We start from the raw sequence: 27,775 nt of genomic DNA, 5'->3' as shown, positions 1-27,775 counted from the left end.
TGAACCTAAATCAACCTTGCTGTATTTCTCAGATTACTATCTCAGCATATGAAGAAACAAAATACCCAGAATTTATAGAGAATTTATTTGATCTACAAATCAAATGCGCCAAAGACATGAACAGAAAATTCACAAAACGAGGCAAATATCTTTATTTCAAAATCAACCTTAGCTAGATTCATTTTTATGTTTTTTTTCCCTTGATATTGGCAAACTTTAAAAAGATTGATGTGACTGAAGCTGGAGATGGTAAGGATGTGAGGGGGGTGAGAGACAGTGAAAAGGTAGTGGGATTGATGGATTATAGATTCTGATAGAGCTGAAGTAATGCCGGATTGCAGTATGAGAAGGAATAAACAGGAAGGACAGGAGGTAGTGATCAGAATATGGGATTTTACAATTGAGAATGTGAAGAATTTCAATTTATTGATAATGACAAGGTCTAGGGCAACACAGTCCAATAAAAATATGTGCTGTGTATATAACTTAAAATTTCATAGTAGCCAGATTTTTAAAAAAGCAGGTAAAATTAATTTTAATGTATTTTATTTAATCCAATATATCCAAGAGTAACATTTCAACATGTAATCAAAAGGTTATTGAGATGTTTTATATTCTTTTTTACATAGTAAATCTTTAAAACTTAATGTGTATTTTATACTTACTACATATCTCAATTTAGACTACTCACATTTCAAATGCTCAGGAGCCACACATGGCTAATGACTACTATATTGGACAGCACAGGTCTAAAGTATGACCATGGGAATAAGTGGTAGGATAGAGAGACCAGGGTATTGGAAGGATCACCTATGTGAATACTAGAATCACCAAGAATGTTTTTCAGTCAACAAAAAGAACATGTTAGACCTACACGTAATGAGTCGGAAAGATCTCCAAGACATATATTGAAGGGAAAATTAATTTCCAGTATATGTATGGATAATACCATTTATTAAAAAAATATGTAAGTTACAAAAGAATACTACAAGGAAAAAGATGTGCTAACTTGATGATGGTTGCCTCTGGAGAATGGAGTAGAAATAGGATGGAGTGGGAGTGAAGGGGGACTTTCAAGTCACGCTCTATATACTTCTGGATCATTTGTATATCTCACAATAAGAAGGTATTCATGTACTTGTATAATTGTATAATAATAATTGTTTAAGAGTTAATATTAATACCATTGTTCTTGTTATCTATTTGACTTGGTTTCCTCTCTTCCCCCAATTGCCTGCCCTTTCCTCAGAGTTTCAAGTATCATGAATTATTCTGAGAATACAAAGCTGGACGGCTTACTAACCATTTTTTTTTTATTAGTAAAAGAGTGTGTGTATTTCATTTTGTTATATATGATGCTGTAAAGCACCTCATTAAGACTTCCATTTCTGTTTTGTGTTGCTTGGGGCCTCAGATGACCAAATCTTTAAATCTCAAGATAAATGTGATTAAGACAAGGAGAATGAGTTATGGGGTTCCATTCTGTGTCTTATTCTTTCCATCAGACAGCATTCATTTCCTCTCCTATTTCCCTAACTAAACATGTAGCTCAAGAATGCTCTAGCAGACTTAAAGAAGCATGCTGTGATCTCTTTCTTTAGATTTTATGCTTCTTGAGGGCAGTGACTGAATTTTCGTACCCCTGGTGCCTATATTAATGCACTCAATAAATGTTCTTTAAATAGCACAGTAAAGGTAATTTGTCAATGATAAGAGCTAGTAAGTGTACTGAAGTGTACTGAATTCGAGTTTAGAGTAGAGGAATGGGCTGTTATGTTATTTCTATATTGCTTTCTTGTGAACTTTCAACTTCCCTTTCAAAATCTAGGACAAATGTCACTTTCTCCCCATAGCTTTCCCTTCTGCACAAGTAGTTAACAGCCACACCCTCAGTGTGCCCAAAGAATTATGTGTATATCTCTCAAACCCTCTCATGCTATGTGTTCACATTTCTAATTGTGAGTTCTTTCTGGATAAGGATGATTTCTTACTATATGTAACACAATGTCTGAGACCTAGCAGGTGCTCAATAAATGTTTGTGAATGAATACATACATAAATGAATCAGACATAATACATAAATGATCAGACCTTGAGGCCTCAAATCCATTTCCACAGACAATGACAAAACAGAGACGAAACCTATATTTATTTAATTACTGAATATTTATTGAGCACCTGCTATACACAAGGCAAAAGGAAAAGAAACAAATTGTCTATCCAGAATTACTTTTAACTCTTTCAGCAGTGCCTAAGTCCTCATCATAAAAAAGTCCATTATACTGATTTAGTATCCATTCATTCTTTGGTTAATCTTCATGTACAGTTTTCTCAAGTGTACTTTCAAATATTGCATAATGCTGTTGACCATGATATATTCCAAGGGCTGTCTGAAGTATAAGAGGAATCAACATTGCTTTTACCTCTGTTTGACAAAGCAGCAGCCAATAACGTAAAACCCTTCCTTTTGGTGGCAGTGGAACAGTATGATACCTAAAAACGAAAAAGGATTAATTACTTCCTCTGGAAGTAAATTCTATAAAAAATTGTTGATGTCTCCTAAACTGATCATTTCTATTCTAGATCTTTCATGTAGATAGCAAAAAAGGTTAAAATTAGCTATTTGAAATATGAAACTATGATATTTTGATGAAAATGTGTCATTGGCAGCTAAAGAATAAGGAGAATTTATTAACATTAAAAAAAAAAGGGGGGGATTCCCTAGTGGCGCAGTGGTTAAGAATCCACCTGCCAATGCAGGGGACACAGGTTCAAGCCCTGGTCCTGGAAGGTCCCACATGTTGTGGAGCAACCAAGCTCGTGCACCACAACTACTGAGCCTGCGCTCTGGAGCCCACGAGCCACAACTGCTGAGCCTGCGTGCCACAACTACTGAAGCCTGTGTGCCTAGAGCCAGTGCTCTGCAACAAGAGAAGCCACCGCAATGAGAAGCCCATACGCACACCGCAACCAAGAGTAGCCCCTGCTTGCCTCAACTAGAGAAAACCTCCAAGCAGCCAAAAATAAATAAATTAAATAAATAAATTTAAAAAAAAAAAAAAGGGAAGAAAGGAAGAAACGGAACAAAAAGATGGACTTACTTGACTGCCAGGCGTCCATTTTTAGAAAAAGCTAAAGCAATGGGATATAAAACACCACACACTATGCCAATCAGTGAACTTCTCAGAACACAATTTTCCCGGCTTATATTACCTGGAAAACAAAAGTAAATTTGATCTCCTTTTAAAACTCAGGATAAGAACTATTAAGAGTCTTGGGTCCTCATACAGTAGTTATTTGCATTGTCCTCAAGCATAGCAAAATAGTAGAAAGAATATTAGAAATTCAATCTATGGTACAATAGACTAAATGTATCACATTTAAAAAATGCTTTTATTATACTTCACATAAAGATAAGTTACCTCTTACTTATATGGCTGTTGAAGAAGTAATTTCATAGTGAAGTATATTAAACTAGCAGACCAGATATCTGGATTCTAGGGTAGTACATTTATATTGTCTATGTGTCAGGCATGTGCTAGGGATACAGTATTACACAGAAGAGATCCAATCTCTGACCTTCAGGTCCGTTTACTAAGAAGGAAATACATTAGACAAATATTTAAACAAATAATCTTAAGTGTGCATATGCTTTGAAGGTAAAATGAGTAGAGAATGTATCTAGAAACTTAACCTGAGGGAATCAGAGGTTTCCCTGGGGAAAAGGTATTTAAGCAGGGACCTGATGAACAGGGGTCAGAGGTTCCATCAATTACTAGTTGTGAAACTTAAGGTAAGGGGAGGAGGTAGGAAATAACATTAGAAGCCCATAATATGCCAGATACTATGTTAGACATTCAACACACAGTATCTTAATTCTTAAAACAATCCTGTGAGGTAAGTACTATTAGTCCTAATTCATAGATAAGACAACTGAGTCTCAGAGATTAAATGACTTGCCCAGTGTCACAAAACTTAAGTGAAATATGTAGTATACCAAAGCCTCCTTTTTTCCCACTATATCATGCTGCTTCTTAGTGTACTTGAACATGTCTCAGCTTAGTTTCTTACCTGTAAAGAAAAGACACAATACTACTTGCCCTGGATGATTAGGAGGATTGTTGTGGGGATGAAACAGGACAATATATGTGAAGGTACTTTGTTAGTGGTAAAGAAATACACAAATGTAAGGGACTATTATCAGCAGTAGCAACAGTATATGTTAATGAGTAATTTTACTTAGATATAAACACATTATATGTTAATGAATTTAAATTTACCTGAATACAAAGCATGTCTTACAAGAAGCTCATAAGAAACTATGGTAGACAAAAATGGAAGTGTAGTCAATGATGCATATGTCTTCAAAGCATCATGTTTAACCTTGAAGCAATGTCTGAAAATTAAGTTTGCCAATATTCCAGAGAAACCAGCTGTTGTTCCAAAGGTCACTGTTCCATATATATTTAAAGTCCTAATTGGAAAAACAAAGTGAAGAATTAAGTTCAACATAATATTCTTCTAATAGATATATCCTTTCCTGGGTTTGTTATTACACATTTACTCAACATCAAATTTTTCTTGAGCATTTACTATGCTCAATACTATACAAAGAAAGGTATTTTCTTTGTGCTGAGGGTGGGGCAGTGAATAAAGTGGAAAAAAAAAAGAAAAAAAAGAAAAGAAATTCCACCCCTCATAGAACTTGCATTCTAATGAGAAAACAATATAATTATCCTCCTGAGAATAGAGTGGTTCTAAGATGGAGCTCTTTTAAAGATAGAATAAATTTTGGCCACAAATAAATATGAATATGTTCCAATGTAGCCAAATTTTATGAACTATCTAAATCCAAGAATATTGTTCTTTCTACTAAAAGAATTAATTTGCTTAAGGTCATTTGAAAAAAGTTTTTTACATTTGGTTAGGCCTTCTAGAAAATAACTATTTCTTAAGTAGTCCAGATATTTAAAATAATTTGTCTAGGATTTCCAAAACTTCATCCAAAGAAATTTGAAAGATCTAGTTTTTCTGACTCATACCTAAATCCAGAAATGTTTAAAGTCTAAGATCAACGTCCTTTGATTTTATTCTTGAGCTCTATTAACCTAAAAGTCAGAACGGTAATGTGAGACTATATGTACATCATGGAATCTGTATTCCCTTTTGCTGAGCTCAGCACTGTTACTGAGGTAATAAATTCTAAACTGAAATTAATTACAATTGATAATTAATATAAGTAACCCTCAAAATGGTGTTCTCCTAATTACTTTTAATTAAAATATGTTTATTGCACAAATAACATTTCAACAATTTTAGAAACAAAACAATTTCAAGAGAGAAAAGAAATTATCCAGTCTCAGTATTCCAACAAACCACTATTTTCATTTGCTCATGTTTCCCTCCAGTTCTTTTTTTAAAATAAGCTTTCTTTATAACCAACTCAATAAAGTTAACAGGATCTTAGATACCTAGAAACAATGGCAATACAGAAGATCTGCAAATAAAGTTATTGACTTTCAGTCTAGGTGAGTTTCTTACTTTTCTTTTCTAAGATATTCAAATTTTTTTTCTATGATTTCGATGAGCATTGGTTTTCTGAGTTTTGCATCTCCTAGAGAAGGACTGGACTGACCATATATGTATGTTGGCATCTTGATGTCCTGAAAAACACAAAAATCCAGAACCATAATAGCTCATGATGTTAATATTAAATCTTATAAATTCTACAGATTCAGATTAAAAAACATTTAGACTCTAGTAAAAGTGTCAAGTACTGTCATCTGCTTTCACACACTTTGTTAATGATTCAGTCACTATTTAGTGAGCTCTTATTATCTGTTAGATGATGGCTTTTTTTTTTTTTTTTTTTTTTTTGCGGTACGCGGGCCTCTCACTGTGTGGCCTCGCCCGTTGCAGAGCACAGGCTCTGGACGCGCAGGCTCAGCAGCCATGGCTCACGGGCCCAGCCGCTCCGCGGCATGTGGGATCCTCCCTGACCGAGGCACGAACCCGTGTCCCCTGCATCGGCAGGCGGACTCTCAACCACTGCGCCACCAGGGAAGCCCCTAGATGATGGCTTTTTGATTCACATAACAACTTTGAGAAATTGGTTGGATAATGGTCATCTCTACCTTTATGGATGAGACAACAAGGTTCAGAGGCTGACTTGCCTGAGGACTTGTTGTAGAAGGATAATTTACTGAGATATTTTTTGTTTTCTTTACAGTTTTCCCTGAAGGTAGCCAGGCCCTTTGTAGTTCTCCATGCTCTAGCTTTTTCAGAGCTGAAAGTAAACAGTAGCTACTTGTTGACCACTATCTTTATCCTCTGTCTCATGAAAGCCTGAGCTTTTGGAGATTATGCTGACTTTCCTGGAGAGGTAGGAGAGAACAGGGATTGCCTTGGAGAATATCGAGAGAGAACATCAGAAAGAGGGACACATTCCAGCCTAGGAAGAGGCAGTGGATCATGGTTACCTTGGATTATATAAGGTATATATATCCAGATCCCTACTGAGGCAGAAGTAGGGCCTTTGCTGGAAATTGCTATGCAGTATATCAGGGAGCCTGGACATATGGCACTGGGCTCCAGGGTTGGAAAGTTCCTGTGTCCCAAGTGTGATGTATGAATAGACAGTTGCTAATGTCAAGGGACCATGAGGTTTGGCCAGTAGCATCTTAACAGAAACCAGTAGTTGAAAAAAACAAAACAAAACTGAACCCTCAGAAAGGATCCCTTCTGAATATTTTGCTCTGGATAAGACTCTCAGATTTCTGTGAAACGTCTTAATATTTGTTACATCTTTTGCCATACTGGCATTATGGGATTCCAGATTAGCCAATGAATAGATTAAATCTATGCCTTTCACAATTTATATGATTCTCCATTTTAACAACATTTATGGTCAAGGGCATAGACTAATAAGTCTCAAATTTTAGGAGTCCTGGGCAAGAGAATCGGAAAGGGTTAAGCATAAAAGACATAAAAGAGACTTAGTAAGATTCTCAACTTTTCATGTGCACAGGAATCACGAGTTTATCTGAAATGCAGTCTCTTGAGCTCCCTATTGAGATATCTGGATTCAACAGGAGTAAAGTCTAGAAATCTGCATTTTAATAACACCAAGTGATTCTGATGCTGGTAGTCAATGGACACATGTTGAACATCACTGTAATATTCACTTCCTGAATAAGTGATATGTTCCAACCCTAACCCTAACTAATGAAAGGCCAATTCATCCATGGTATCAACATCCTGAAGGTACAGACTCTTTTGAATCTTCATATGGTATCAAACAATGAGTAATAATGGACGAGTTTCTTTCCCTGCATCATTGAAGAACTTACTCAAGCCAGTTCTATCTTTTTCTTTAAAATATCTGAGGACAGAAAAAAAAAGTAAAATATTTTATAAATTACAATTTTTCAAAGACTAGATTGAATCTTTTGCCTCTCTCTGACATCTAAATGGCAAATGGAAAAGACAAGATAGCAATATATAAGGGAGATTCTATATCTAATCCCTCTGGTGTACATGAAGGCAGATGTCAGTAACATGACAATTAACCAGAAACTTGGGAAAACTTTTCGTTTTGCTGTCATCCAATTCACTGAAGTGCCTTATTCCTCACAAAGAAAACTTTCAGGCAATCCCTTGTATCAACCTCCTACCTCATCTACACCTCAATATATAGGAAACACAGATATCCAGGATTATGATCCTAAAATACTGAAACAGGACAGCAAATATTTATTGAGTGCATAGTTTTTGTAAGGCAGTTATTAAAGCAGAGAAATATACTGATAACTTCCTGATAGAATTTTTACAAGTACTGAAATGTAAAAATTTCTCTATAACTAACATTTTATCTAAAGAGTAACTAGTTCAAGGCCACTCAACTGGGCACCACGATTATACCAGTAATATTTTATGGTTTTGTAGTGCTTTTATGTGTATTATTTCACTTGACCTTCAGAATTTTATTTAACATTCACTCATCATTTGCTCAGACATTCACCTGGTATTTGAAAGCCCCCCGGATAAGCAAGATGTAGTCATCTCCTCAGAACCCATAACCCAGGCAGAGGTCAGGACAAAATGGCAGGAAATTTAAAATGCAAACGTCCCGAGTGAAGAGAAAACAGGCTACATCAAACAGGACTAACCTTTAGGTCTCCTACTTTCTCCCCACCTCTTTTCATAGCAACCAGGGATTTAATTGCGCCCTGCATGGACTTGGGAGCTGTTCTCTTTAGACTTCAAATCCCTTTTACGCGCATCATTTCAGAAGAGTGCGGCAGCACCTGAGGCTGCAGAAATCACCGCCCCTACCACCCTGGGTTTCCGCCTACCTTGGACGCTTCCCCAACTCCCACCGGCACCACACCTGCAGCCCTCCTGTCGGCTCCAGCCTCACGCCCGAGCGCCGCCATTTTGGCGACTCACGTGACTAGTGGTGGGCGGGGACCCAGAACTCCCGGGGCGGGAAGTGGTGCGGGCTCACGCCTCTAGCCCTCATCCCTGGCCCGCCCCGACCCAGTCAAAAGCCGCGCCCTCCATCCTGGCTGTGATTGGGCCCGGCGTCCCGAAACGGGAGCCGCTCATTGGCTTCCAGGAGGTCCAGACTCCCATGGGCCCGCCCCCCTGCCAGGCCCGTATTCCCTTCTCTTTAATTTGTTATCGTAGCTCCCTCTTCTCGCCTCCTGAGGGGAACGTGGGGCGGTCCGAGCGCAGGGATGTCGCTGCGCGTTTTCCTCTCCTCAGGGCACCTCCGTTAGCTGGGGCCGAGCTGCCCAGCCCCTTTCATTCCTTCAGGGTGCTTGCCCCTCTGGCATGGCCCGTGTGTTAAGGCTCCGGCTTCTCGGGCACCTCCTCCCTAGAGCCCCCAACCGGCTGCCAGAGCAGCCCCGACTAGCCTCCTCCCCTCACAGCCGTCAGACTCCCCTTCTCAGTCTTTAGTCCCCTCATATTCTATCCTTTATCCTCGCTTGGAAAGAGACTGGAGAGAATTTTGCCCCCCACCTCCCCGAGAAGACCCCCTTACCAGCCGGTGTTTCGGGTTGGGGGGCCCAGCGAGGACGCCTGGCGCCCTTTTGTGCGCGTTCAGTGCCCAGCAGTATCTCCCAGACCAGCACCCCCCGACCCTCCAGTCTCCATGTCTTAGAGAAGCCAAAATCGAGAGTTATATAATTTCTAGTGCTGCTGTTTCTCCTGCCTGAGGAAACACTTCATCGCGTGGAGGGTGCAGGACATTTCTGTGCTCTTCTATATAAGAACGGGGTGTGGGCAGGGGTGGCCGGCGGTAGCAGAGAGATTTGTTTTTTCTGCAAAAGGAAGGTGGGTAGTTTGGAGAGAGACTGAGGGAAAAAGGGTGGATGTGGAAGCCAAGCGGCCGAACTCTCTCATTTAGGAAACCGCGAACTGTTTGCACAGCTTATGCTCACATGCCTAATACTACTACAGCGTCTCAGAAAACACCTTTGGGGGAAGGTTTGACTTGTCTCGAAGAGTCTCAGTGTTTTTCCTCGACGGATAGGGAGCTGCTTGGATGCGAAGAGACGGCATGATGTGAATGACTCCAGTGTGAAGAAATCTTCGCCAACTCATCCTGCATCAAGTGCCCATTGAGTAGCACTGTCACTTTAATGTCTCCATGCCAGGGGATTGCTTTCCTTCTTTTCAATCCTCTCGGTTAATACGTGGGAGGATCAGAATCAGAGGGGGCATTAAGGATCAAGCCTGAGGGGCTTGGAGAGCACAGAAGAAAAAAAATGAAAGTGACAGCAAGCTGGATCCTGTCTTACTGAGGGGGTGAGATCCGGAACTTCTGGTCCAGTGAATAGAAAGGGGCCTTTCAGTCTGTTCTGCCCCAGGAAACTGTCCAAACTCACCCACCTTTTTAGAGACTAGAGTCAAAGAGGTTTTTAAAAGTATTTTTGGGGGGTGAGGGTTTTAAATTTTTCTCTAAAGAATTGAGGGTTTTTTATCATCAACCAGTTCATCTTTGAATTAGATCATGTATTGAGTAATGAGACAGCTGTGTAAATTTGGTTTGTGCCTTAATTGAGTTAGTCATCGAACTCCAAAAATGCTGCTGCCTGAAGAGGAGTTTTAATAATGTTTTCTATGCTTACAATAATTTTCTTTTTAAACAGAATAAATGTTTTATAAACATTGAAAAACTCAAAAGCTATTTTTCTTTAAACTCCGTGGGCACTGTCAAAGTTGGTGGAAAAAATACATCATTTTTTCTTTATTTGAAAGAGAAGACAGCCTGGATTTCAAACAGTGAAGTGGTTTGCAACAGTTACCTGGCCCTTGGCCTCCATCCAGGTGGATCAAGTTGAGACCTGAAAAGAGATCTTGAATCCTGTGTCAGTGGAAAGACCCAAGAATGCCAGTCAAGAAGAAAGGTGGGCTATGAGGCTTTCTATATATGTTTCTCCTTTTTCTTGGTTCTGCTATTTGCAGTTTAAATTGTAGTCCATTTGAGAGTAGAATTTTGCTTGGGATGTAGTTGTTGTAATGATGTCTTTTCTGTGGTACATCATTCAGTAATATTATTTTACTAAATGAAAACCAAGTAGGACTGTTGTATTTAATTATAGACATTTATGGTTTCCTAAATCAGGTGGTATAAATCACCATTTGTAATCAGCGTAAATTTTATACCACAGATTTGGGATTTTCTTTAGCTTGCTTTCTTAGCTTGTTAAAGGTTACTTTTACACAGTCTTTAAAAAAGAAACCTGTACAGTGCAGCTCTTCCTCATGGATTTAATATTTATCAAGCAAATTACATAGTTGTAAAAGATAAAGTTGTTTGTAGTGAATGCAATTATAGATTTATTATTTATCTTTTATTAAAAATAGCTTTCATGTTTGGGTTTACTCTAGTGGAAACTTCACTTTTGTGATAAAGCACCGCTTTGGTAACTGTTGTGCTTTTCCAGATGTATACATTATCCAGTAACATGATTGGCAAATTCTGCAAGTCAGGTAAATACCCCACTCCCCACCCCCACTGATCAAGCTCTGGAAGGTTCCTGAAGTATAGTTTATTATAGGTCACACCTTGGGATTCACTTTAGTCTAGATCTACCCCAGGTGAGCCCTGTTCACCTAAGGATCCTAGAGAAGCTGGTGTTTTTTGTTTTTTGACATTTTATAGAAGACCAGATCAACTATAAAGGAGTTTTTAAAAGAGTTTTAAACTAAAATGTGTACCAATACCCTTGAACTCTACTGTAGTGGACTAGTATAGATCCAAATGTTGACCATTTATGTGAGTTGCTACAGTCTGAAACTAAAGCTTAGTGTGAAGGTTAAGGTGCAACCTAGCTCTGCATGATGTTTAATCCTACCTGTGGATTTGGAAGGTGTATTGAGGAAACTTATAATCAGTGAGATTCTTTATCCAGCTGCTGTCTGTAGAGAAGGACAATGATATACAAAACCTCTGAAACACCTAGAAATGTCCCTTTGTATGCTGGAATTTAAGACTGGGCTTGTTTCCTTCTCCTGCTCTCCTCCATAATATCACTGAGAGAAGTAAACTCTCCTTGAGATTTTGGAGCTACACCTGTCCAGACCTGACACAATTGGTTTATTTGGAACAAGAATGATTTGGGGGAATGTAGCCAATAAAGGATACGTCTCTTTGACTTATTTAGCTTGAGGTGTATTTTTATTCTTTCTACCATTTATTGTGCTCTAGTTAGTGTCCCTTTTGGACTTATTTTAAACTAGTAATTGAATTAAACACATTGTGTGTGTGTGTTTGTGTGTGTGTATGTATGAGACGGAGACAGAGAGAAGAGGGAGAGAGGGAAGGGAGAGAGGAAAGGGAGAGAGAAAGAGAGGGTTAAAAAGGTATCTGGGAAGGAGGAGGAGGAAAGGCATTGATGTTCTAGATATAACTTAACTAAGCAGGGTGAACTTAAGATTTCTAAACCCAACAGACTGAGATTTTTACAAAAGTTATTACCTTTAAAGAAAGTTACAAAAATTGCCGATACATTATTGAAAACCATACTTTATGAGAAATAATTTATTTTCTTCCCTGCTTCCTTCCTTCCTCTTCTTTCCTCCCTCCCTCCTTCCTCTTCTCTTATTCTTTACCAGTGGATTGATTGTAGTGGGTCAAATTTTTTAAGGAATCAACAAGTTCTAATTAGCAAAGTACAAAGTTCTAATTAACAAGTACATATTTGGATATTACTAAAGTATATGCATTATGTAATTTACTTCATGAACTAATCTAGAGAAACAGCTTATCTTTTAAAAAATCTCTTAAAACTGTTAGTATTAAGATATATATTTTAAAATATTATAGACAACTAACCAAACAAGTTATGACATGTACATTATATTTTTAATTAGCTAAGCTTACTGTCTGTACTGTTTCTATAAGTAAAACAAATACTTTGAAGTATAACCTAGATTTATTCTGCAGAGAGCACAGTCCTCTATCATCCTGAATCTTTTCTCTTTCTTTCTTTTTAATATTTGTGCTGCTTCTTTTGTATTTTTTTTTTTTTTTTTTTTTTTTTGCGGTACGTGGGTCTCTCACTGTTGTGGCCTCTCCCGTTGCGGAGCACAGGCTCCGGACGCGCAGGCTCAGCGGCCATGGCTCATGGGCCCAGCCGCTCCGCGTCATATGGGATCTTCCCGGACCGGGGCATGAACCCGCGTCCCCTGCATTGGCAGGCGGACTCTAAACCACTGTGCTACCAGGGAAGCCCTCTTTTGTATTTTTTAAAAAATTTATTTAGTTATTTTTGGCTGCGTTGGGTCTTCGTTGCTGCGCGTGGGCTTTCTCTAGTTGCGGCGAGCGGGGGGTACTTTTCGTTGCGGTGCACGGGCTTCTCATTGTGGTGGCTTCTCTTGTGGCGGAGCGTGGCCTCTAGGCTCGCAGGCTTCCGTAGTTGTGGCTCGTGAGCTCAGTAGTTGTTGCTCACGGGCTCTACAGCGCAGGCTCAGTAGTTGTGGTGTACGGGCTTAGTTGCTCCATGGTATGTGGTATCTTCCCGGACCAGGGCTTGAACCTGTGTCCCCTACATTGGCAGGCGGATTCTTAACCACTGTGCTAACAGGGAAGTCCCTCTTTTTTCTTTCTTCATTGTTGCATGTGGTAGATAGGATGGAAGCTAGGCTTTATGTAATTTTAAACAATAACTATCCTCATAGAGCCAAGTGTTTATTCATTGTTGAATATATTCTTATTATAATAAGAAATTTTCATAAGACATATTTCTCACTTGTTATATATTTTGTATGTTATTGTAAAAGTAGAGAGTAGTTTCTCTGATTGGTAACACACAAGCATGGTAGGAAGTGGGAATGGGTGTGACATCTAAGTACATTTTTTTTTTTTTTTTTTGCTGCACTTCACGGCGTGCAGAATCTTAGTTTCCTGAATAGAGATGGAACCCGGGCCCGCTGCAGTGGAAGCACAGAGTTGTAACCACTTGACCACCGGGAAAGTCCCTAAGTACATTTTTAGGTGCTATTTTTGATTGTTCTTAGGTAAGCCAAAACTGCTATATTCAGTGCTATTTTGCTTTATGACATTACTTCCTACCTCTTCTACCTCACTCTCTTCACATTTTTATAGATCTCAGTTTTATCAACAGAACACTCATCATTTCTTCTTCAGAGAGATTTTTCTCTCAACAGTCGCTTTTCATTCAGGATTCTCTTTTCTTCAGTTGTAACTTGATTTGCTCCCAACTGAGCATTTATGATATCTTTGACCTGTTTTAAATTCTGAAAATTCAGGGCCAGTCCAAGATAAGTTGTATCAGCATTCTCTGTTATGATGCAAGGTCATGATGTATAGTAAGGGGCTATTTCAACAGACTTGTGAATTGATCTGATTTCATCTTGGATTAATGCAAGAAATTAAAGTTAATGATAGTTGTGTTCTCTCCTGTGGTTTTTGCAGAAAGTTGCTGTTTTAGTGATAAAATATACTTCAACAGAATTTTTTAGTACATTGCAGTTTCTTTATTGAGCAGTTTTTTCTCTTTATTGTCATTAAATATGTGAAAAAATCAATGCTTTTAATACTTTGAGGTTGATGCTTATTTCATTTGTGTTTTTAAAAAATTGTCCTATTCTGCTCTTCTTTTAAATTGGTATAGAAGTCTATCTGATGTTATTAATTTACATGACACTTTATTTCCTTTGAATTCTTCTGTTGCAACTGTTTTTAGCCATATAATAGAGTATGTATACCATGTACTGAAACTTAAACACTATTATTTTCATAATTCACATGTTTTGACATTGTTCTTTTTAAAGGAAGTTGAAGAATGTTGTGTGATTAGAATCCCAAGACATGATATTGCCATGTATCTTATGGACATTTGTGAAATTGAGATTGTTGTTTCCTGGGTTTACACTCTTTCCTTTTGGTTGACTGTATACTTCATAAAAGTGTCATTTCTGTTTTTCTTTTTTCCCCACTCTCTGGAAGGGAACTTATAACTCTTATGTTTAATTTTTCCTCATTTAAAAATTTCTTTCATTATCTATTTCCTGCACTTTGTGGCTTAACTTCTTTTTTGTAGGATCTCACTAGTTTATATTTGCCTTTCATTATCTAAGCATCAGAGCATACTCTCTATCTCTAGCTTTTCTTCAATTGCTAAATTTTTTTTCAGGTTCTCTAAAGGGGAAAATAGGTACCTAAATTTATTGATTACACCTGAGTAGCTATTTTATCCCTTCTGTATGTACTTCACCAAGTTTTTGTTTGAACTTTTGTGTTTGCCATACCAGGATTACTTTCAGATGCTTTTTCAATTTCAAAAAACTTTATATGCTTTTTCTTTTTCCGAGCCAGTAGAACTCAAAAGAGTTAAGCCCCAGAGACAGATGGGAAAAGGCAGGTTTCAAACTTTTGTAATTTCTGTAAGTCAAAGTAAAATAACTTACTAAAGATTTTTTTAGATTTAAAATCCCTCAAAAGGGACATCTTGACCTTGGTTGAGAGAATTGTTAAAAATCATGACACCACAGATTCTTTTGTTTTTAATTTTTAATTTAATTTATTTTTAGATACAGTAGTTTCTTATTAGTTATCTATTTTATACATATTAGTGTATACACGTCAATCCCAATCTCTCAATTCATCACACCACCACCGCCCCCCCCCCCACTTTCCCCCCTTGGTGTCCATATGTTTGTTCTCTACATCAAGCCACAGATCCTTGCTGTTGGAAAATACTCATCAATCAGGAGGCATAAAGAGAGAACATTCTGAAGAGAGAAATAGAATACTCTGTATTCAACTACTGATTAGGAGTATGTTATGAAGCAAACAATAGGCATAGTGTTAAAGTTATCTGTAAATTGAATTTATTTTACAGTTTTTATGTATTGGGAATGTTGCAAATGATATGCTAATGAATTGACACCATAAAATATTTGAACTGTTAGGTTTTTGGGAAACTGCCCAAGTGCTCCATTCATGATAGAATATTTGATCTTTCCTTTAGGCCTATGATTGGTTACATCTTTGGGTGGAAGAGTCTAGTCAGTGAGAAGATGTACACAAAATATTGGATTTTTAAAACATCAAATTAAGACATTCAATTCATTTATGCCTTTGCCAATCAATCAATTAATCCGTCACTCTTTTATAACAATACATTCAGTAAACTATAAGAATGCTCTTCTTTCTTAATTATATACTCTCATTATATGCTTTTATTTCTTAATATTTATTGTGTAACCATGTCAGTGATGATAGAATATTTTTGAGTATAATGCTGAGATGTATAAAATCTTTTTATTTTTTATTTTTAACTGGAGCAAGAGCACTTGTACCCCAGCTATAATTCCTGCTCAGGAGTTTGTAGCAGTCAAGGCACGAGGGCTCTGTATCCTCAATGTAGGTTGCTTTGTCAGCAAAGGATCATGAGTTTTACCCAGTCTCTTCTGTCCAGTCAGTCATTCCAAATTCCAAGTAGTAAGCTTTCTGCATAGATTCAGTTTTTAGTGAGTTTTTCAAAGCTATTTCAAGAATTATGGCCAAATGGCCTCTATTATGAAACAATTCTCCTGACCTCATTTGTTTTAGGATTTAAAATCAAGAGGAAATGATATAAAGTAGAAAATCCTGTGAAGATGAATTAAGTTAAATCTTTCAAAGATTATGAGTAAGATTATGTATCCCATTGCTGCTGATGACACATCTTGCCAGCCATTGGGGCCCTAATTCTGTTAGAGTAAGACTCTGAGGCTTCTGTAGGGGGCCTATCATTTTGGAGAGTTGTGACATCTTTATCATTGAAAGTGTGGTGAGACTTGAAATAAACCTGTTAGGTTCTGTACTATTTAAAATACCTTATAGGTAATAAACTATAAATTATTTTAAAAGGTAAATTTGGGTATGTGTTTAAGGAAATAGCTTTCCTTCTATTTATTTATTCCATCATTTATCCATTCAACAAAGGTTTATTGAGTACCTGCTATGTACCAGGCACTGTGCTAGGTGCATGTTTTACAGTGGCAAATGATATTCGGTGTCTGCTTTTATGATGCTTAAAATTTATTAGGGAGACAGATACGGACACAGGCAATTTCACTGTGTATGTTGGGATTAACATCGTGTCATGTTCATTTCTTTGCATCATGTCCCTATAATCCTCAATAGCAGTGATATTGTGGGAAAAACCTAGACCAGTAGTCAGAAGACCTGGCTTCTAGGAGAAGGGACAAGATCTGATAATCACTGAGCTGGACGCTCAGTCTATAAATTTAGGTGTGTAAGAAATAACCATTTATTTTCTATAGTTCAACTTTATTTTTGACTCTTAATTACTAAGTTGTGGGCAGAATCACTCCAATCCTTTTTGAGTTTTTTCCTACTTCCGTGGGGTTATGGTAGGGTTCTATCTGGAATGGGCGTATACTCTGGTCATTGATCATCTATATACAACAGTTTACCCCTGAGGCATGAGTTGTTGTGTCTAGATGGTTCTTTCTGGTCTGGCAACAACTGCTGCTTCTAAGACATGTATTTAAATGTTTTTTCCCCAGAATTTCTGCGTTTCTGTTTGCGTAGCTGCATAATGGTGCTTTTCCTCTCTGGGGTCTTTTGGCCTTTCAGGCAATGCTGCCAGGAAACAGAGCCTAGATACCTGCTGCCTTGGGACCCAAAAACTCTTATTTTTCAACTGAGAAAATCTCTTTCTAGACTGGGGAGGGGCTAGGAGATGTCCCCCTCTCTGCATGTACCTGAGAATCTCTCTTTCATCTCTGAAACAAACATTTCTTTGGAGGGTTTAGGCTTTTGGAAAGCAACACTGGGATAACTTTAAAATCCCCTCGGTTTTCTGTCCTGGTACATACCTCCCCTGAGGCAATAAAGTACAAAACCAGTTACCAGCTTGAATGAGAAGAAAGGAAATGGGAACATTTAGGGAGAGAAGAAATTAACATCTCAAAGTGCCAGCCTCGCACAGGTACTTCACATGCCTTCTTATGATAATGCCACCAGGTGACCTTGTGAAACTCATATCATCTTTCTGAACCTCAGTTTCCTTTTCTAAAAGGGGTTTAATACTCCCCCCCATATATGTTATTTCTTTTCCCCATCAAATAAGATAATATATATTAACTTCACTTTTATAAAGTTAGTGATAGAATTAGGACAGGAAGCTCATCCAATGTTCTTTCTACTGTATGAGTAAGGTATTCTTTGAACAAATGAATGGCATCATGGTGCAGTGGAGGAGAGTCCTGGGACGGAATCCTATCTTTACCATTAGCTGAATAAGTTATCTAAAGAAGATCAACAGACTGAGCTTCAAATTCCTCATCTTAAGACATGACTACACTAATAATACTCAACTCTTAGGATTATTGAGACAAAGAAAAATATCTAGCCCATGTGGAAATTATTTTGGGAATAGGAAAGTGCTATACAAATGCTTATCAGAATACTTTCTTTCCTTCTTTCTGTTTTTTTGGTCCGAGGAAGAGGAAAGTTGTGTTCAGAGGAAAGTTGTTCTCCTTCCATCAGTTGTCTGGGTCCAGCTTCCTGGTCAGCTTCTGGAGTTAGCCTACCCAGATGTGGCAAGTACACATCTGGTTACAGAAAGGAAATGCCACACTGCTTTTTTTTTAGAATAGAATAATGTTTCTTATGAGTATTTCTTCTCTTTCAATGTTGCTAAAGTAATCTGTAAACCATCCAATATTTACAAAATGATTGCAGTCTTTAGATCTGCTTTAAATCTGTCCATACATTTTCCCCACAATTTAAATCCCAAGTTTTACCTATTTTTTCATTTTCTTTTTCTAGTTTGTTACAACTGGAATAAGGCATATTTCAGTATTCAGCTGAAGATGCAATTTACTATCTTCTTTCTTTCTATTTATTACTATTTAACCTTCTACTTTTCCCATTGTTCTCTTCAAGAATTCTGTAGAAATTCTGAAAGCATGACTTATCTGAAAGGTAGTAATATAAATTCACCATTTCATATTAATATCTTTTTGTGTCAGTAAGGGAAGTAGCCTTATCAACAGGTGTTTGTTGAAGTATATTTAAAAAAATTTTTGGGGAGGCGGCGGGCTGGAAGTGTAGTATAATTGCTAAGGACAATTAAAGAAAAAAGAAACACTGATCCTTTCCCAATAAGTTACGTTTCAATATGGCATAATACTTAAAAGTATGGGCTTTGGTGCCAGATAGACCATGGTTTATACCCTGGTTCCAACACTGGTTGTGTAGCCTTGGGCAAGTTATTTCATTTCTCTCAGTTTGTTTCCTCATTTGCAAAATGTGTATAGTAGTATTTCTTGGGGTTCTTGTGAAAATTATATAAGGTGATCTCTGCAGAATGCTTAGCATTGCTCAAAAAAGGCCAGCTAATTTTATTAGTAATAAAATGACACCTTTGTTGTATCACCTTGAACTGTATATTTTAATATTAAAAAAGCTTCTTTTTAAAGACCTGGTACGAGGATAACTTTTCTGTTGGCATTCATCATTTTATTATTTTCATATGAATATCTTAATTTACAAAATAACAAGAACAATAATGTCAATGATAAGAATTAAGCACATATAAGTACTTCCTAATAAAATATTTTTATTTGCTAGTCATAATGTCTTATATTGTAAATAATCAAAAACTGTTCAATGTTGCATATATTCATTTGAAATGGCATGAGAGAGGGAAAAACTCTAATCATTTTTGTTTCTTTCAATTGATATATATCACACCGTAGTTAGGATGATCTTTCTAAAACTTTAAAAAATGGTCATGCTCATCTTTATTAAAAAATCTTCCATGGCTTGTTAGTCCTCCTTCAGTATAAGGCCAAACATAGCATGGTCTGTATGGTATCAATTCACTTCTCTGTTCTCATGACCCCTGGTACCTCATCATAGCATGACACCACTCTATTTTAGTCTTTTACTTTGTTTAAATTTTCTATTTAATTATCTTTACTTTCAGACAAAAGAAATCCCTAAGATGGTAGAATATTTATCTTGTTCAGTGTTGAGTTCCCAGTGTCTAGAGCATAGTAAGATAAATATTTGATTAATGAATCAAAGAACTTTTTATCTCTATCAGGTTTTAAAGGTAGGACCATTTTAATTTATATGTTATAAATATAATTTTTATAGTAATAAACACATGTAAAAATAAGAGTTTCAACATATAACCCTAGATTCTAAAATTCAGTGATAAAATTATGTCTGATTGGTCAAGTTTTACTTTTTTTCCATAGAAATATGCTCAACTCTGTTTCTGGAGCATTAAGGGTGGTACTGTGGAGAAGACACTATACTTGAAATCAAAAGCTTTAGGATTAAGCTCCAAATCTGTTATTCAGTAGTTCTGTGATTGGACAAGCCACTATGAATTTCAGTTTCATGTGAAATAGGCAATATGACTTCTCAGTGGTGGGAATCAGATCAGATAATGCACGTGAAAGTTCTTTCTAAACTGAAAATGTTACATAAATTTATTTAAAGGAATTTTATTATTCTAAATGATTTGTGTATTTAGTTTACCCTTTCCTCTATTACACTTTGATCTTGGTTTTCTGAACAATACCATCACATGTTCTATAATTCTTCCTTTTATTTTTAGTTGTGGCAAATAATTTTATGTTATCCTTTCCCTCTTTCTAAAATTTCATTTGTTAGCAGTATTGCCGTTTACTGTTTCAAATTTAAATCACCTGTCCCAAATTATTTGTAACTTTTTAGTAATGCTATTCTTAAACCAAATACAAAAGAGTTGAAGCTTGATTAACAGACACATGATTACTTATAATTCCAGTTATGTAACATTCACTATATCCTTTGGATTGCATATTTCATGCAAAAATTTTTTATTTAAAAAAATGATTTCCGGACTTCCCTGGCAGTCCAGTGGTTAAGACTCCACACTTACAATGCAGGGGGTGGGGATTCGATCCCTGGTCAGGAAACTAAGATCCCACGTGCCACATGGCACAGCCAAAAAATTAATTAAAAATTAAAAACTAAGGGGAAATTTAAAAAAAAAGATTTCCCTCCTATTTCCTCCTGTACGTGCCTTCAGGTATTACAAATTTAGTTTCATCCCTTCAATAGACTCAGGAGTCATATGAATACAGATTTCCTTTAACAAAGAAAATAGGAAAATTGAGGCCATTGTACTGGCAATTCAGGTGAAAAAAATCTCCACTTATACCTGGTTTAATTTGAACATCAATTAAAGTATTCGTCCTGACTTACTTGGATGATTATCTCAACTTTCCACTTTATTCAAGTAGTCAGCATCTGGCTAGGGATCTTTGACTTGTATAACAAGATACTTGTCATTTTTTTTTTTTTTTTTTTTGCTTAATTTATCATCTTTGTATAGGTATCTAGTTTTAGATTACCTTTGAATTCAAGCTTTCATTAATCAGAAATAAGAATTTAATCAGAAATGGAGTTGACACTATGTAGTGATCATTATTAATAATCAAAAGAAGCGTAAAAGGGCAGCCAGAATTCCAGCATTAGATGCTGGCATGCAAAAGCCTAAGTTGTCTAAGATAGACTTGACCGTATTTAACCATTTGGTTTTTCTTATATTCTACCATCTTGTTTTATGTGTCAGATTTTTCTCATACAGAGATGAGAGGCATAATAAGCTCTCCTGGTTTAGAGAACATCTAGCTGCTTTGAATCAATACAGTGTCTTCCCTGGGCAGTCACTCAATAAATATATGTTGAATGAATTAGTGAAAGTCCCCTTACATAGCAAATTATATTTGTTGATGTGATTATGGGAATGCTATTGATACATTTTTGGGAATTGCCATTCACAGGAAAAAAATCTCAGAATAAGTGGAGTACCTATAAAATTATATCTTTTTCACAGAGGAAAAAGAATTATAATTGTAAAGAAAAAAGAAAAGATGCCTGGTACTTAGACTTTTAAAATTATCTGTTTAACAAATGAAAGAATGAGAAAGGCTAAAGCTTGAAGCACTATAGATAATCAGATAACTAGCGCCCAAAGATACATATGAGAACTGAGAGAGGTGTACTATAATTATGACATTGTTGATTATTTACATTAGTGGTTAGGAATGCATTAGAGGCTCAGGTATAGTAAGCCACTCTCTTTTCAGGGAAACAGCTGATTGTTTAATTGTTGACAAAATGGGGATTCAAATATTTGTCCCTGATTCAAAGAGTTGTTAAAAATATATCAGGTAAAGTTTGAAAGCATTTTTAAAAATTAAAGGTTTATACACATGTACTAGCATATGTTTATAACACCATCTTTTGTTAATATATGTCTTATTTTAAAATTGGAGACAGTTCCTGTGCATCCATATTCATTTTTATATTTCTATCCTTCTTAGGTAAAAAAAGAACTAATTACACAATGTCCTTCTCCATTCATTACTGCTTATTGAAATTCTCCCTTCTTTTAAGGGAGTAAGCTATATTATATAGGAGCATGAGAGAAGTCCTCATTGATAAGGTGACATATGAGCAGAGATATGAAAGAAGTGAAGTAGTAAGCTTCATGGATATTTGAAGGAAGAATGTCTAGGCAGAAAGGCAAGTGTAGAGTCCCTGTGGTAGGAGGGTTCTTGATGTATTTGAGAAAGAGCAGAGACCACTGTGGTTGGAGTAGACTGAGCAAAAGGAGAGGTGTAAAAGCTGAAATTAAAGAGCTAGGCTTTTGTTGAGTGAGATGGGGAGTCACTGGAGGGTTTGAGTTGAGGAGTGATCCTATCTGACTTCTGACTTAAAAACATCTTCCTGGCTGCTGTGTTTAGAAAAGACTGTAGGAGGGAAAAAGTGACATCATGTAGACTTGTAAGAGGTTATTTCATTAATGCAGGGGATAGATGATGGTCTGGACCAGGGTAGTAGCACTGGAGGTGGTGAGAAGTGATGGGATTCTGTATGTACTTTGATGTTAGAGCCAACAGGATTTATTGACGGATTCGATGTAGAGAGAGAGCTAGAGAAGAAGAATGAATGACGACTCCAGCGATTTCTGGCCTGAATAGCTGGAAGGATGAGAGATGGAGAACATTGCAGGGGAAGCAGATTGGGGTGGTGGATAAGATCTGGAGTTCAGTTTTGACAAGTTAAAGTTTGACATTTTCTTTTTTACCTGGAGAACTGGTTTGTTAAACGTTTACCAGCATTCACTGCTTGGAAGCCTAGTGAAGAAAATGTTTCAGGAGTGCAACAGTATCAAATGTTGCTGTTGGGTCAAGTGAGATGACTGAGAATTGACCACTGGATTTAGTAGGATGGAGATAATAGGTAACCTTGACAAGAGCAGTTTTAGTGGAATTACTGGAAAGAAAAGTTTGATTAGGGTAGTCTCAAGAAAGAATGAAGGGAAATTTAAAGGAGTTTTGCTCTAGAGGGGAACAGAGAAATGGGGACTATAGTTAGTTGGAGAGGAATGAGGCATAAAGGAAAGTTTTTAAAAATCACTGATAATACAGTTGATTTGCATGCTGAAGGGAGTGATTGAATGGAGAGGAAAACAGTTGATGATGAAGCAATGTCCTCGAGTAGGCAAAAGAGACTAGGCTCAGGTGCTCAAGTAGAGGAGTTGGCCTTAGAGAGAAACACAAATATTTTATCCATAGTAACAGGAGGGAAGGCAGAGTATAGGGGTGCAGTTACAAATAACTCAGTATATGTTATGTTAGGAGCTTGTGGAAGTTCTCTTATGATTTTCCATAAAATAGCGTGATAATCAGCTGAGAATGGCTGTGGGGGAGAAGAGTTGGGAGGTTTGGGAGAAAGATATGAAATAAAGTACTCAATAAATATGAATTATTCTTATCATAATTGGTATTTAATTTGTGAAAGTGGTAGATTTGAAGGGGGAAAGGCTTTTAAAATTCAAAGACAATTCTTTGTAGTAATGATTGTGGATAATCACTTCACAATATATACGTATTATCAAAACTTCCTGTTGTACACCTTAAACATATACCATTTTTATTTGTTAATCATACCTCAGTAAAGCTGGAAGAAAAAAGAATGAATCTCAAAGCATGGAAATTTTGATGAATATCCATCATATGATTTGAAAATATAAGGTAACAGAAGAGCTCTGGTCAGATGGAGAAGTGCCAGGAATATCAAAAGAGACTTTTGAAGGAAGTGACATTGACTCTAAGTAAAACTCTTACTCATGACAGAATCTGGGCAAAGGATGAAATTGTGGAAAACCAATGATAATTCCAGTCGTCTTTCATCCCAAATGATACCCATAAGAAACCCTGTTCATAATGTGCCTTATAAATGAAAAGTTTGTATATTGTTAGTTCCTCGGATAAGAAATCCTCAAACAGAGAGAACAAATAAGATATATATATAATCATAAAAAGGAAAATTATCAATGTAATATTTAAGACTCTGGTCTGAACTTTGTTGCCATTTTCTTCAGAAGCTTTCCAAACATAATTTTATAAAACACAAGTTGATGATGAAAGCAGTTGTTTACTGGTTAAGATGAGTCTTGCCTTTTCTCATAATGCATTTCAGGTCTGAGTAAATCAGTTACTGTCTTTTGTATTCTTGGTGTACATAATTATTATTAGTTAAAAATATGTGACTTGACATTCTCCAAATAGATCTTCATATTGGAACAACAAAATTGAATCTTCTGACTTCCAAAAAAAAAAAAAGACAATTTTCACCTACTACACACAAAGACACTGTCACTTTGGTGACTTTTTCAAGGATATTTTGTCTTGCGGGCAGTGAAGACATGCAATCAAGAGCCATAATATAACAGTATGTATTAAGAATGCCTGCGGTATTTGTGTAGGCAAAATGGTTTGGAAGAAGGGGGACAGTGGTTAATTTTAACTGTCAGCGATGGCTTTATGAATAGAGAGCATTTGAGTTAGGTCTAAATTAAGGGAAGATCGGTTTTCAGTTGATTACTTTCTATGCATTAGACATTGTATTAAGTATTGTGTAATTTAATCCTGCTACCTGTGAGGAAACTGAAGCTCAGAGAAGTTAAGTAATTTGAGGGTCACACATAGCTAGTAAGTAGGTTTCAGACCCAGATCTAGCTGACAATAAACACTTTCCAGTATAGCATACTGATTCAAGGTAGGGAGTCGGGGTATGGGGGAGGATATTCCAATACAGGGGGCAGGAAGAGCAAAGAAAAGTGCAGAGGTGAGAAAAAGAGAAAGTGTGTGTGTGTGTTTTGGGAAGTGGAGAGGAGAAGTGAGTAATCCAATGTGACTTGGGCACTGTGTGTGTATGTGTGGAGGGGGTAGAATAATATAGTGGGAAATAGGCTGAATATATAACTTGTAAACAGATCATGGGACGGAGGCCTCAAAGGTTGTGTTAAGGAATCTGGACACTCTCTGGTAGGAAGTCACCAATTTTAAGATAATTTTTTCTGACAGGAGAGAGTCTCATCTACTATGTGAATATCAATTGGTCAGCATTTCATTCGGACCTTTCGTTTGTTTCATAGTTGCAGATTCTTTTGGAAGACAACAAAAATAAAAGTGGGTTCTTAAAATTGAGTTCATTGTAAATTATCAATTTTAAAGATAGTTTATGGAATTCATGATTAGTTTATTAAATTATTTTGTCATGAAATTAGGAATATAACTATAGAATAGTTTAATGTTAGCTTATTATTTTTCTAAGACCATAAGATAGAATTTTAAAATCATGTTTTTCAGATACTGACCGAGCTTTATCATTACTGGAAGAATACTGCAAAAAATTAAGGAAACCAGAGGAGCAGCAGTTGAAAAACGCTGTTAAAAAGGTGATGGGTATCTTTAAGAGCAACTTATTCCAAGCTTTGCTAGGTATGTATTAAAAAATTATTTATCATCTTAATGATCAGAATTGGGCTTAAGAGTTTGAGTAATGTGGTCAGAAAACCCGATAACCAAATTTAAAACTGAAATATTTTTCTTGATATCAAGTAGAAGAAAAGATTTTTTCCCCCATTTTCTTGTTTAAGGTTATCTTAAAAAAGAACTTCTATAAAATAGAAATAAAGTGTATGTTAATAAAAATAAAAATATTGAAAGAATGTTTTATATAGGAAGACAGGTTTACACAGGAAAAAACTGGAGTAGCTTATTGCAAAAAATTGAGGACAAATATGCTAAAGAAGGAAGTTTCCTCCTTCTAGACGAAGACTTCCCTAACACAGAAAGTGATGGGTCACATTCTACTCAGAAACATAGTTCTAGTTTTACTCTCTTCTTAAGACAAAAACAACTTTTTTCATCTTTTTTGCTACTCTTAAGAAATTTCATGATTCAAACTGAGAAGTTTATTGATGAAAATCTCAGTGCTTTGTCAATGCTTCATGAATCTAACTATATAATGTTTAACCTTTTGCTTATTCTTGAATTTATGGTTTATGTATGTCTTTATACATACATTTTTGCATTTATGCAGATAATTTTTAATTCTTTTTTTAGAGTTAAATAAAAAATAGAAACAAATACCTCCCCTCAACAAAAGCAACCAACTAACTAAAGAATTTAAAAAAAGACTCACTCAATTACACTATAGATTTTACTGGACATAAACAGCATATTTTAAAGAAATAATTGAATCTACCAGACGTTATTATTTTTCAGGTCTGATGGTTATTGATATAGAAAAAGAAAATGTGAATTTATCGGGGTAAATCTTGAAAATATTTTATTTGTGTTTTTATTATAATGAATGTCTACACTTATTGACAAAACTATAACTTTATGGTTTGAATATAATTTAAAAAACCATTAAATTTTGAAAAATTGAGAATCAGTCTATTGAATAAAAATAGAAGTAAAAAGCTTTATAGGATTATTGCCTGTGGATTAATTTCTTTAAAATATTCTTATATGGCTGGTAAGAATTAATGACACAAATAACTATAATCATCTTAGTTGGTATTAAATAAAAACAGCTCTAAATGGAGTCTTACAGAATTTAAATAAACCCTGTCATTAGAGAATAGTATTTTAGAGAACACTTTTAAGCAATGAATTTCTCAATTAAAAATTAATAGTTTTATCTAGTTGATAAATAGTAAAGGCCATTAACAGAATGGCAATGCCTCTAAATAGATTTGTATTATGTGCTTAGATAAGATTGGCTATGACTTTTGAGAGTTTGAGTTTTTGAGAACTTTATTTAGGAAGAATATTGTTGGATGCTTTAGAAAATTCTACTAAGGTAGTGTAACCATTTGGTAATGCAACATCATTACACGGGGAATAAAAAGAGGAATGACAAAGAGTTGTATTTTGCCATTGTTTTGAGTGAGTGATAAATATCTTGGCAAAAAGCCTGTAGTGTAATTGGAATTTCTGTAATAAAATGAGAGGCAACAGTAATCTGTAAAAAGCTGTTATGTAAGTAATCCTGATGCCCAACTTTGAATGGATAGATTTACTTTGGCTAGTCTTTTAAGTCATTTTGGGATAAACCAGAGTGCAAAGAATGGAGCAATGCTATACCACAAAACATAATTTTCTATTGAATCCTGTTAGGTTGCTAAATACTGCTTACTAATTTATTATTATTGAATGTTTGAGTTGGTCTCACTGTGCAATTTTATGGACACAAAAGAAGAAAAACTATGTAGCCCTGTGCATCCTGAAGGGGATTATATCTTTATAAATGGATAAGTAGGGAACCATTAATAAATAGGGCATTATTATTATTTTTTAACATCTTTATTGGAGTATAATTGCTTTACAATGGTGTGTTAGTTTCTGCTTTATAACAAAGTGAATCAGCTATAGATATACATATATCCCCATATCTCCTCCCTCTTGCATCTCCCTCCCACCCTCCCTATCCCACCCCTCTAGGTGGTCACAAAGCACTAGGGCATTAGTTATGCTCTGTATTTTGCTTTCTGTTTTGACTAACTTCCCTTCCCCATTTTTTTTTTGTTACAAGCGATGGAAGATAGTGACTTTCACCCATTGTTCTGGTATTCAGGTAGCCAGTATGTTGAAATAATGCCTTGCATGAATCTCACCTGAAGAAATAGAAGGGAATCATAGTGCAGAAAACCCATCATAAATGGATAGTAGAGTAAAATACTATTATTTCAGAATGTGCTGTAATATTTACAAGTGACCAGGAAACCAGGCCTTCTCTCTGCAGATGAAAAGCATCACTTTGAAAATGAATACTATCCTCCTTTTGTGGTACTTCATCATATGCCTAAAAAAGAAAATGCAAACACGTCTTAGATAGTAAGATGGTATAATCCTTGAG

The 27,775-nt window shown here is 36.1% G+C and overlaps 2 protein-coding genes across 13 annotated transcripts in view; one reads left to right on the top strand and one right to left on the bottom strand.

Annotated features, from left to right (window-relative positions):
• Window positions 1-65: 65 nt before the first annotated feature.
• TMEM126B (transmembrane protein 126B) lies at window positions 66-9,174 on the bottom strand. Of its 2 annotated transcripts, none has more exons than XM_060303844.2 (5): window positions 9,047-9,174; window positions 5,542-5,663; window positions 4,281-4,474; window positions 3,102-3,213; window positions 66-2,493 (listed from the first exon to the last, which is right to left on the bottom strand). In XM_060303844.2, the coding sequence occupies exons 2-5, from the start codon at window positions 5,652-5,654 to the stop codon at window positions 2,310-2,312; spliced, it is 603 nt and encodes a 200-aa protein (XP_060159827.1). In that variant the 5' UTR covers window positions 5,655-5,663; window positions 9,047-9,174; the 3' UTR covers window positions 66-2,309. The 2 variants fall into 2 exon arrangements, with proteins under 2 accessions (XP_060159827.1, XP_030691792.2); XM_030835932.2 differs by lacking the exon at window positions 9,047-9,174 and adding an exon at window positions 8,355-8,473.
• Window positions 9,175-9,302: 128 nt separating this feature from the next.
• Window positions 9,303-27,775, top strand: part of DLG2 (discs large MAGUK scaffold protein 2) — a 2,016,902-nt gene continuing 1,998,429 nt past the window's right edge. For 2 of the 11 annotated variants that reach the window (XM_060303817.1, XM_060303816.1), the window contains exons 1-2: window positions 9,304-10,415; window positions 25,216-25,347. In XM_060303817.1, the coding sequence (XP_060159800.1) occupies window positions 10,397-10,415; window positions 25,216-25,347 (151 nt within the window). In that variant the 5' untranslated portion in view covers window positions 9,304-10,396. Of the gene's footprint in view, window positions 10,416-25,215; window positions 25,348-27,775 lie in introns of all 11 variants that reach the window. The other 9 variants (XM_060303819.1, XM_060303818.1, XM_060303821.1 and 6 more) reach the window with 6 other exon arrangements.

The sequence above is a fragment of the Globicephala melas genome, chromosome 8 (genome assembly GCF_963455315.2).
Source record: "Globicephala melas chromosome 8, mGloMel1.2, whole genome shotgun sequence".
NCBI lineage: Eukaryota > Metazoa > Chordata > Mammalia > Artiodactyla > Delphinidae > Globicephala > Globicephala melas.
Note: the sequence above shows the minus strand (reverse complement) of the source record. Positions and strands in the feature narration are given on the sequence as shown.